The sequence below is a fragment of the Malaclemys terrapin genome, chromosome 10, assembly GCF_027887155.1.
Source record: "Malaclemys terrapin pileata isolate rMalTer1 chromosome 10, rMalTer1.hap1, whole genome shotgun sequence".
Taxonomy (NCBI): Eukaryota; Metazoa; Chordata; order Testudines; family Emydidae; genus Malaclemys; species Malaclemys terrapin.
The window spans coordinates 4,739,160-4,750,866 of NC_071514.1; the positions used below are offsets into that span (position 1 = coordinate 4,739,160).

The 11,707-nt window shown below is 40.9% G+C and overlaps 1 protein-coding gene across 2 annotated transcripts in view; it reads left to right on the forward strand.

The window, feature by feature from the left end:
* Positions 1-11,707, forward strand: part of AAGAB (alpha and gamma adaptin binding protein) — a 31,165-nt gene that overhangs the window by 12,721 nt on the left and 6,737 nt on the right. The window contains exons 5-9 of one of the 2 annotated variants that reach the window (XM_054042698.1): positions 2,182-2,265; positions 8,061-8,143; positions 9,062-9,155; positions 10,838-10,942; positions 11,607-11,656. In XM_054042698.1, coding sequence (XP_053898673.1) covers positions 2,182-2,265; positions 8,061-8,143; positions 9,062-9,155; positions 10,838-10,942; positions 11,607-11,656 — 416 coding nt within the window. The remainder of the gene's footprint in view (positions 1-2,181; positions 2,266-8,060; positions 8,144-9,061; positions 9,156-10,837; positions 10,943-11,606; positions 11,657-11,707) is intronic. The other variant, XM_054042699.1, reaches the window with a different exon arrangement.

The window sequence follows — 11,707 nt, forward strand, 5'->3', positions numbered from 1 at the left end:
TTTTCAGAGTAGAGTTGTACTTTAAAGTCACTAATGCTTTCTTTCAATGGAAATTTCTTTTAAATGTACCTTCTTTTTAAAGTGTGACTCACTTGTTTAGATGCACATAAAATAAGCAATATTAATAATCAGCCAGGATGTTAGTTTTTGAGTGATGATACATAAACTCTAGCTCTCCTACCTTTCTAACGTTAACATATTGAATCACCGTGACTCAGACAGTGAAGGAAATACATTCTAATGAGTAACTTGTTTCCCCTGTAAACCTGTTACACGAAATGCTTACACAGGAATATAAAATGGACGCAGCACAGAAATAGTGCCAAGATCTGTTAAAAATTACCAAAGGAGCTGCTCCAGCTGACTTGGAGCTCTCCTTGTGACTACAATATCAGTCAGCTATTTTGTGTAATAGCAGGAACTATTCATTCAGCCTCATGACAATCACTCTGATGCTTCGTCTCCTGAGACACCCGGCTCTGTGGCTTTTTGTTTGTATTTTAAACCTAAGGGTCACTGGCACCTTGAAAGCTATTTTTTAAAAGGCGTTAAAGGTAATGTCACTTACTAGACCTGCCCCTGAGTCATCCCACAAATGCTCATGATTTTTTTTTTTTTTTTTGCAGTCATATTTTCCGAACCTAAAATGTTTCTCTCTCCTCTTTCGCTTTGTGAGAGACCTCCACAAACAGGGGAAACTGACTAATCCAAGGAAATGGTGAAACTGACTATACAAAGTGCTGTCAGATGCTCGCAGTAAGCAAACCGAACTAATAAAAATAGCTGTCAGGTTATAGTAACTTAAGGAGCAACGAGTTAGTTTCCAGAGAGAAGTAATTTTACACTTTCCCTATAATCCTATTCCAATTAATCAATCAAAATTTAATCAGACTTTTTATATAGTGTGTCCTAGAGCGTTTAAATAGTAGAGCATGGACATTGTATGAACAGGAAATGGTCAGCTGGCCAAACAGCTCTGCCCTATTCAGTGGTCTATTTAAATAGTGAACTGCAAAGGAAAAAAGGGGGTTTGCCTCCTTTTTGGCTATTTTATGGTCTATAAAGATCAAATTGTTGGAGAGATGAGGGGTGGATTGCTTTTTACATTCAGGACTTGTCATAATTCTAGCAGTTTTTTCATCAAGAGCAGAATAGACCGCAATACCGTGTAAGTGACACCTGCTTCACTATGAGGGGACACAATTTCAGTTCATAGTGTTTCACTTCGCAGCACACGTACCTGTAACTCAGATGTCTCAAATAGGCAAGGGGAATTTTTGTTAAATATTCAGCATCTCCAACCCTTCATTTTAAGGCTGAGAGCGCTCAATCAATGTTGTCTAGACCCACGGAAGACATAAAGCAATGTATAAAAAATTACAAAACCTGGCAAAAATGTAGGGTATCAAAGAAGCAAAAAGGGCCAAATGTTTTTCCCTTAGCAGGTTACTTTTTACTTTCCTTCACTCTCAGTACCAGTCTGCTCGGCAGTGTAGGACAAGCACTCACACGCACAGCTGATAGATGTTCAGTGGTTAAGTATGTAAGACATTTTTCAGTGATTAGAAGAGGTCTGCTCAGGCCTACTTCTAAAGCCTAACCTAATCCGGAGAGGGCTGAGTCTTTTCAAACCCAACCCTTCAGCACCACTGCTGCCTTTTCTTTAGAGCTCAGCCTAGTGGGGGCTTCCCACAGCCCGTCTTCCTGTGCAATTTGTCTCCAGCCGTTTCCTACCCATGTGTTCTGCGCAGCAGCAGCTGCTTCGTGCCTTACTTTTGCCAGCCGCTGTCTTGCTGCTGTGTGTGCACTGCAGAGTGAGTTTGCTGACGAGTCACAGTACCTCTCACTCAGTGCAGCGGTGGGCCTGAAGCTGCCACCACAACACCCCGACAGGCAGGGGGAAGTGATCAGAGCCTCCCTGACCCGACCTGGAGACTTTTGGATTGTTTTCTAACCTGACAAAACCCTGACACCGGTAGTAAGGTGCCTTTGGGTTGGGTTGCAAGCTCTAGTAATTGGAGTCTGGGACAGAGTGCCGGTCTCTGTTCCATTTCTACTGTTGATGCACCATGTGCATCACCATGATGCACCACCTTTTCCCAGTTTCGTTTTCTACTATCATGCAGGTTAGGTTTCAGAATAACTTTGATAGAAATTACATGGGTTTTGTCTTTTGTTTAGATGACTTTCCAGAGTCCACAGGGGTGAAACGAATCGTACAAGCCTTGAACGCCAATGTCTGGTCTAATGTAGTAATGAAGAGTGGTATGTAACCAAGGCTTTTCTCTGGTGTAAAGCTGTAATTCTGGATAAGTTAATGCCACTAGTTGTCAGTTCTTACAGCTAGATTTTAAGTTCAGCAGGCTTTTAAAGTGGAAGTACTAGAGCAACGCTTGCTAAACGGTATATAAAAACAGAGCTCCTTCTGAGTGCTTTTGGGGCTGGCTGTCCAGCAAACTTTTCCAGGTGTCTTGCCCTAAAGGTAAATGTTGAGTTTTTCTCAGAACTGTTATGTTGTAATGGTTGTATTCAAGCATTCTTTGTCTGTCTTTGGTAAGATGGGTACTTCAGGGTCAAATGAAATTAAAGCTCATTCAACCAAAGCTCTGGCAGTGAGGTGGCCTGCCTCCGGTCAGTTCGGACTCTAACACTTGTAATGAAGCTACCTCTAGTTCAGGGCACTTGCCTATCATGATTATATTGCCTCAGACTGAGTCACAGATCAATTGTTCTCACTCTTTTAAAATAGTGGCTAAAATAGGGTTGAAGGAAAAGATTTGAATTTGAGGAATTCATTCCATGTGTCCAACTTCATGGAACTGAACATTAACCTCCCTTCCCAAAGTAGGAGCATAAAACAGCACTACCCTATGGTATTTTTAAAATCAAATATTTATATCCTATATTTCTACTGTTTCAGCTACTGGTAAAACCAGTGCCCAGACATATTCCATCCTGTACCTTGTATTCCAGAAGGCTGTAGTGGAGACTAAGTTAGCCTACTACTGCTAGTCACCCTTCACAAGGTGACTTGGGCATGAAAATATACAAAGCTCTCCATTTGTGAGCAGTGGACGCTTCAGAGTCCTTATCTGGTTACATGGAAGTACTTGAACAGGAGAAAACATGGAAAAATCATCTCCCCAGGCACGAGGCCATCAGGTAGAGACTGTCAGATTGTGGAAATATCCACTTGGGCTTGTTAAAAGGGAGGAGAAGTGCTGGCCTAGCATACTTAATTTTTGTAGTATAGGTACAACCATCTTTTCAAATAAAGAACCCTTCAGTTGCCCTTGCAAGTGCATAGGCTATCTGAGAAAATGTAGGAAGATGGATTCTTGTGGAACACTTGCCGTTCCATTCACTATTGCACAAAATATCACCCTTCCCCTTTGTGACCTCCTACTGTGCTTGTAAAAACTACAGTGACTACCTGCCTGGGAGAGTACTATTAGGAAAATGTTCAATTAAAGACAAGTGTTTTTCCTTTCACCAAAAAGTTATTCACATTATCATCTGTTGCTTTTCAAGTCACCTCCTCTCTTGCAAATATTTCTCTACTACCTGGGCTCCTTCCCCTCCCTCTCCCACCCCACACAGTGACAGAGCATTAAAAGGTCTTTGCTGGTTCCTATAACTGATTACCTAATGGTAGTGTTTTTCCAGTAGAACATGACTAAGTACTAAACTTGACATTGACTTTTTTTTAAATTAACCTGGTGACTGTCGCATTAAGTCAGAATGAGATTTCAAAAAAGGTTCCAATTGTATATAGCTGTGCATGCGATAAAACCAATAGCCATCCTGAGATGGTGTAAAGTATTTCATTAGAGTGGAAGACAGACTTATTTATTTTGACAGCTTGTTTCCTTGTTTTACATCCTGCATTTGACAGATGTTCTATTACCGAAGAGCAGGACTCAGTCATATGCTGAATTGTACGGAGGGGAGTTCCCACACATCACTAGTGTATCTTGTAAAGGTCAAACTTCTTGAGAATCCAGATTTAAAGTTTCCACTATGCAATAACTACATAGCACTGATGTACATTACTACACACGTCAGGAAATGAACTACATTTCGACTTTCTTGCAGCTTGAGTATACTTTCAAAGGGGCATGACAGAACTCAGTTTGCCTAAATAAAACATTGTACAACCTGTAACAATCCTTTGTTTTCAACTTCTTCCTGATCCTTAAAACTGGCTGCAGCAGAAATAAAATTTATCTTCTCTGCTGGCTGACCCCTCACCACCAGTCACTTGCCCCCTGGCCTTGCTGCTTATTCTTCATGTGAGGGTTTTTACAGGAAGTAGGATGATTGCATAATACTAAGGATTTCTTCTAACGTACCCTACCTTCTAAACTAGGTTTGGCCATCAAGGCTACATCACAAATATCTATTTTATGTAGTTGTCTTACTTTAAAATCAGAAGATTTAGCTGTTTTATACATTTGTAAGAAACTCTTTTAAATAATGGGAGATTGTAGTGGATTCTTAATGGCTTTATAAAGCATGACTATATTAAATTAACTGTTGGAACATATACATGCTTTCATTTCGCCAATAGTTCAAAGTAGTTCTAACCTCTATTGTAACTGGAAGAGCCTACGGGAGCCTTTTCTCCCTCTCCACTAAGAACATGTTTGATGCTTCTTCCACCCCCATCTCATAAATAAGGCAGTACTGCTCTCTATAATAGAGCAAGATTATAGAGCAAAATGGGCATTTCAGTAAACATGGCTGAATTGTAACCATTCAATCCTATTGTACTGAAATACAAGGCTTTATTCAGAAAACAGGTAACTGTGAACCAAGTGTCACCGGTGCAGCGCTGTCAGCTTGGGGTACTTCAGTGAGGGGAAATGCAAAACAAAAGGAAAATAAATAGGCTTATCTGAGAGGCTGTGCAAGGAGTTCCATCCTCTGGCAGGTCCTTAGCTGGGTTTGGTCTTGGGAGTCAGATGGCTCGGTCACCTCCGTGGATTAGGATGGGGCAAACAAAGTTCTCTGATATAAATAAAACAGGCCCTAGGCTTTGATGTTCAGGATTAGGCTGAGGAAGTGACTGGCTCTGCTGCCCCCTTACAATGGGGGAAGAGGAACAGGATATTTGCTGTGTCCATGTGAAAGACTCCTCCAGCTGACTTCCTTTCCTGCTTAAGTACTTGCTCCAATGAGCCCAGGTGGAGACGGAGCAGGTTCTCCCGGGTGGGGCCAGCTAACTAGTGTTCTCCTTTTTGCAGGGAGTTAACCCCTTCTCTGCCTGATGTAGTGAGGTATGTAAGCCCGATTGTTTGAACAAATGCTGACTGCCAATTTCCAATGGGACAAAGCAGGCATTTTTAGCGCTCTAACACAAGATAAGGATTGTCAATCTACCTCTCTGATCCAGGACTAGTTATGACCTATTCTGAACCTCCGATCAGACAGTTTTGGGGACAAATTCCACCTCTTGAAGTGGAGGAGAGAGCTGTTTAAAAACTGCTCAGCAGTGTAGTATGTTCATGCTGCAGTTGTAGGGCAGAGTGCAGGTGAGGTAGTCAAAGGTGTAAAGTCAATCTAATCTTCAGCTGGATATGGCCACAACATCTGGGGCTGGGGGTGGGGGAGAATGTGTCAATAGATACCAATATAGTAAACATACCCTGGCTGTCAAATAAGCAAGTGTGGTGCTCAAAATGATGCTGTGTACACAGCTAGCTTGCACTTCACAGCTGTTGCAAACTTTGCTTTTAAACTTTGGCATTTGTGAAGCTGTAAAGAATCTGCTGCCGATAACCTAATGGAACCAGAAATGCCAGTTATTTCTGAGCGAGGGAATTAGCTAGTTTTGGGGTCCTGGTTCATAGGAAGAATACTGTATAATGCTTCGCCCCATTCCTGAGCTGTATCCAGAAGATAAAATAATTTTGTAGGGAGATGTAACTGCAACGCCACGGTCTGTGTCTCTCCGCTTCAGAGAGAAACCGCTCCCTTCTCACAGATCATTGCTGTATGGGGCAGTACTTTCAAACCAGTATACCAGGTTTTAAACAAGCTTGCAGGAGAGGGTGCAAACCTGGTGTCATTTCTCTATACACCTCTACCTCAATATAACGCTGTCCTCGGGAGCCAAAAAATCTTACTGCGTTATAGGTGAAACCGCCTTATATGGAACTTGCTTTGATCCACCGGAGTGCGCAGCCCCGCCCCCCGGGAGCACTGCTTTACCGCATTCTATCCAAATTCGTGTTATATCGGGGTAGAGGTGTATAAGATGAGCTCTAATTATAGACACGAGAAGCCACCAAGCCCTACACTATTACATCACAAAATCCATGCCTCTTCCCATGCGGGGATGTTCTCTGTACTACAGGCTGGATTGTAATGTCCAGCCTACTTTCAGATGACTCAAACTGGCTAATAATCTTTAGTTTTTACCACTTCTCCAAAAGACAGCTTTTCTGCCGCCTACAGAAACTTTTTAAAACTTCTCTGTTGGGCTGTGGATTCCAATATATTATCACTTCATCTCATGCTAATTTAGTTGGCATACTTCAGATGCTTTCCCGCTTCTTGCAGCCGAAGGTTTTTAAGGCGAGCCAGTCAGCTAGACTGATTCACTTCTTCCCCAAGCCTCTGGCAAGTAACCTGTTTCATCAATAAACCTGTATACAGCAGAGCCAGGTTAAACAAATACTTGGTAAAAGGCTAGCGCTGACTTTAAAAAGATCATGCTCTAAACCCAAGCACACAATGACAAACTTTATTCAAGAGGAAAGGAGGACTTTGCAATTATTTGAGGGATTTTTACATGTTTTCCAGATAGCTGATGATTTTGGTTTAAAAAAAAAAATGAAATATTGTATAAACTACAAATTGAATTGGAATGTGTATAAAAATTACATCATCCAAGCCGGAGTCTAGAGTTAAGTCATTAGTGCAATGTTAATGTAGAGCAGATTTCTTTTAAAAGGAATTTTTTTATCCTGACATGAAATCTTGTGTTTTGAAGTATAAGCAGAATGTTATGTTCTTCTGACTTTTCAGTTTACTAAGCCCTCTGTTGTTAAGAAAATACTTTAAGTCCTCGGAGTCCATTATATCCGGCATGCAAATAATTATAAATACTTGTATGTCAGTACTAGCCCTGCAAAAATATTTGTCCTACCATTTAATGGTGCTTGTGTTCGATTTGTCTCTGCTTAGTAATACTTAGCAGCTTTAAAACCTATCATGCTAGAGGTCAGAGATGGGAGGGTAATGAACTAGTTCTAGCTTCATGGTGGTGGCTTGGTAGGACTTTTAAAAATATTGTTAAAATACACGATGTGTTCCTAAAAATGGAGTGTCCAGAACATCATAGAGTCCGAGTAAACATTGTACTGTGCCCGATGGACCCTTACGTTAATCCTGCATAAATTTAAAATTATTGTTCATGACATTAAAGTGTGTCAGATTTAGAAGACAGAGCTGTATATAAACAAAGGCTATTGTTGCATTTCCTTTGCGGACTAACAAACATTCACATCCATTGATGCTGCCTGCGGTACGTGAAACAAACTCCACCATCCTTGTTAACCATTAGTGTACGTTCCTGCTGTGTTTTGAAAAGAATACCGGACTGGGGGAGTATCTGGCAGAATGCAAGCTGCAATCAGCATTAACGGTTATTTAGAGACCAGGACCTACCGTATCCAATCACGCTCTCACTTTTTAACACCTCCCACAACCCCCAGCCCCACTCTCTCTCGTCACTGATTTTACCACTGAAAAATAATGCTGCCATATGAGTGGTTTTGGACTCAGTCCTGCACGCAGTGGGACTGCTCACGTGCGTGAAGCTAAGCATGTGCGTAAGTGTTTGCAGGCTCAGGGAGATTGCTGGGGAGCCCCAACCTTATTTTAAATCAGCATATTTTAGGTTTAATTTTTTTTAAACGATACTGGCATAGGTTTATATCCTGATTTACATACTAGATTAGCTATTCCCTATAATAGACTTCATCTTCTCTGGTGAATTGCTCGTTGGGAATAGTGTTGCATTTTCTATTAAACTAACAGCTATTTTTCTTCAGACAGGAATCAGGGCTTTGGCCTTCTCAGTACACTAGCAGGTGCAAACTGCAGCATTGGGTCAGAAGACAACCAAGATACAAAAGTAAACAGTAATTCTTACTTCTCGCTTTATCCGTGTTTTTCCTCCCTGTCACACAGTGCAGTTACACCCTTTGTCTTCCACCTTCATTTTCTTCTCCCTCAGGGGCCACTTCAAGTCCTTTCTAATTGCAATGTTAAAGGAAATACCCTGCATAAATGTTATGAGGCCTGAAGACTTGCAGCTTGAATTTTTCTCAAGATTACCTGTAAGATGAATGCCCTTAGTAACTGCATAGCTATCAGCTCATGGCTGCGAACTGTTGCACAGCACCGTTTCTTGGAGCTCTGTAACTTTCCCTGGTGAAACTTGGTTGAATTTTCAATGTGGGTGTTGGTCATAAGCTCTCTGACATTTGTGTAAATGCTTTCCCTCAGACAGCAGGCTGGAGCCAAGGAAAAGTTATACAAAACTCGAGTCAAGATGCTGTTTTTTTTCATTTAAGTAGTGTTTGTGCCAGATTAGAGCTACAGTTTGAGAGGTTGTTTTTCAAAAGCCCTAAGTTGTCTGCAGGAATATCATAGCTCAGGACAACGTGTACCATGGTAGCAATATGTACATCCACAGTTCTATCCAGCACTTTGGATGAGTGAAGGTGCTCTATCCTGAAGAATTTGCATTTTAAGATGCATATAAAACAATCCCTTGAAAAGGCTAAGCTTTCAAGGGAAAACACAAAGCAACTGAATTCTTGGTGTTGCTACACCGCAGCCACATTTGATCTGTAGCTTTAAGTCTTTCACTCAACTGAGATATTGTTTTAAAAAAAAATACGATTAAGAAGATCAAGAATGCTTCTAAACACTGGTTAGACTTTCATAAATGCCTGACTCTCTGAACTGTTGGCTTCCTGAATGTTTGAACTGGAATAGAGAGCTGTTTTGTCTTGGTTATGGTAATAACTGGTAGTTTCCCTGACAGCCTCATGCACCAGCGATGGACAGAGCAGAATCTCATTTAGACAACAGAGGAGATGTAGCTAGCACGAACAACTTGCAGATTGACAGCATTGTAGGTAAGTTCTTCCTTTGCTTAGTAAACAAAATTCTGATGAGCTTTGCGGGGTGAGGTAGAAACTGAACCAGGATGTGTACAAAAAAGGAACATTCCCAAAGAAAACTGTGTGGGAAAAGAGCCATTACTCATTACAACTGGATGAGTTTGTGGCTTAGCCCTCTGGCCCGTAGAGTAACCAATATCCGAAAAGTTTCCAGTTAGAAACTGCATTAATAGTACTTCTCTAAAGATACAATGTTGACTGGATGCCTGCGCTTGGGGCTTTTAAGCAGAAGACCAAGAGCGGGAACTGAGTTTTAAAAAAAAACTCTACAGAGAAGTGGAATTACAGATAAGCAATTTCCCCTTTTGTTTCCAGCTGGTTTGTGGCAGAATCTTGCTTTAAAGAGACAGTACACAGATCTATGCCTCATCTTTCTTTATATGTCCTTAGCCCTCATTGCTGGCAGTAGTCTACATTTCCTACCATTCGATCAAAGATTTTAGCATATGTTTGTATTGCCTATAAAAAAAAGCTGACATGATGAACAACATGCACTTGGAGATATAGGTGCACCTCTACGCTGGAGAGTGACAGAAGGCTAATGGATCCTGGCCATCCCCACCCTCTCCCCAAAGATAAATAGCATAACTGGGGTCTGGGTTGCCAGAGCCCCTAGAAACTAACTACCCCTCTCATCAAAAGCATGTCCCCTTTTGAGAAACCAAGGCCCAACCCTGCGGGGAACAGATTCCCTCAGAATTTAAGACCGAGGTTCCACTTGCAGTATTGCCAACTGAAAGCATTCAAGTCTTTCTCCACAACCATGAGGGCTAGAAGCATTTTTTAAAAGGAAAGCTGAGATGCTCCTGCATGACTACAGGAGCCGGGGCTTTAAGAAAATCTCAAACCATCACAAGACTATCACAATCAAGTTGCAAGAGGTAGCAACACTACACTGGTCTCGGAGTAGCTATCAGCCTCATCCCCAAACTGCTCTTCAGATCACTGGAAGAGAATACAGAAAATTCCATGAATGCCTCTGCTTCTGATGGCAAGAGGTTATAGGCTTAGTTCTTTTACAGTATGGAAACAAAACTAAAAAAAATATTTTGGGGGTTAAGACCAAGATTTAAATTGTTCCCTGTTCACAACATTGAGAGTATAAATGTAAGAAAAGTCCCTAGCTTCCAACATACAGGATTTAACTTGTTGGACTAGGATCTGGGATGTATAGAGGGGACTAATATGAGAACTAAACTGCCTGGTATTGAGTGCTTAACAGGCATTGTTGAAAGCCTAGTGTTTTGGGGATTGATGGTGATGTTTAGGCGAAAACTAAGTCAGCACTTCGATTTGTAATGATCCCCAGCCATTTCTAAGGCAGATAGTGTTAAGAGCAGCAAGAAAACTTCTTACATTTTGACATTAATCGCAATTTTAAACCATGTTCTTAAAATCTGATAAAGTTCAAAACACCTTGTAACGTGTGTCACATCAAAACTGAGTAACGTGGTAATTAATGCCGTGAACCAATGGAAAATTCAAACCTTTTATCCATCACATTGCAAAGGGAGCCAGGAGTCTCACTCGTACTCCATATATTATTTTTAATATCATACCAGCAATTTATCATCAAACTAATGTGCTGGCAAGCAGGAACAGTCTGGCTTAGATCAACTTTAATATGCTTATTTCAGATCCCATGTTAGATATGGATATTCAAGAGCTAGCCAGTCTTACCACGGGAGAAGGAGACCTGGAGAATTTTGAAAGACTGTTTTCAAAGCTGAAAGAAATGAAAGGTACTGTACCTGTAAATGAAGAGCACACCATCAGTAACCCAACAGTTATATTCAAAAAGCCAGTTAGCAGACCTGGGAACTTCATTGTGTCCATCTGAATGTCTTGAAAGTTCTTCTTCTTCTAATGATTGAAATCTTGAACACTTTGATCTGTTGTACTTCCCTTTTCATCTTAACTAGTATTGATCTTGAAATCAATAGTCCTTTAATTTTATACAATAAAACTCTCATCATTGTAGGTAAATAGTGCTTTGTTTTTAAGAACACTTAAGTAGGTCCCACCAGAGTAGCTCGCCAACATTCTGCACTAGCTCTCTATCATGATCTTATACTCCACAATCTTCTATAAACAATTCCACGACAAGAATATTTGATTTTTTTTTTTTTTAAATCTAGAACTTCTTGCTAATCTTGAGGTTTAGAAATCTTTGAGAGGTGAAATCTAAAATTCTTCGAACCACTGAATTTCTAGTGTAGTTGAATTTTGGAAATCCTCGCTAAAGTCTCCACTCCCTCCTTTCCCATGATTTTCCAGTAGTTCAGAAATGGTTTGCCAATCCCTCTGGAGCACTGCAGTAGGCCATCTCTGTCTCTCTCTCAATGCTCAGTAACTCTGCTAACCCTTGAGGGAGACAATCTAACATTACTCTTCTTTTCTCTACAGACAAGGCAGCAACATTGCCCCATGAACAGAGAAAACTACATGCAGAGAAGGTGAGGTCTGAAACAAGAACTTAAATTCTCCAGACATGTAATTCCAACTTT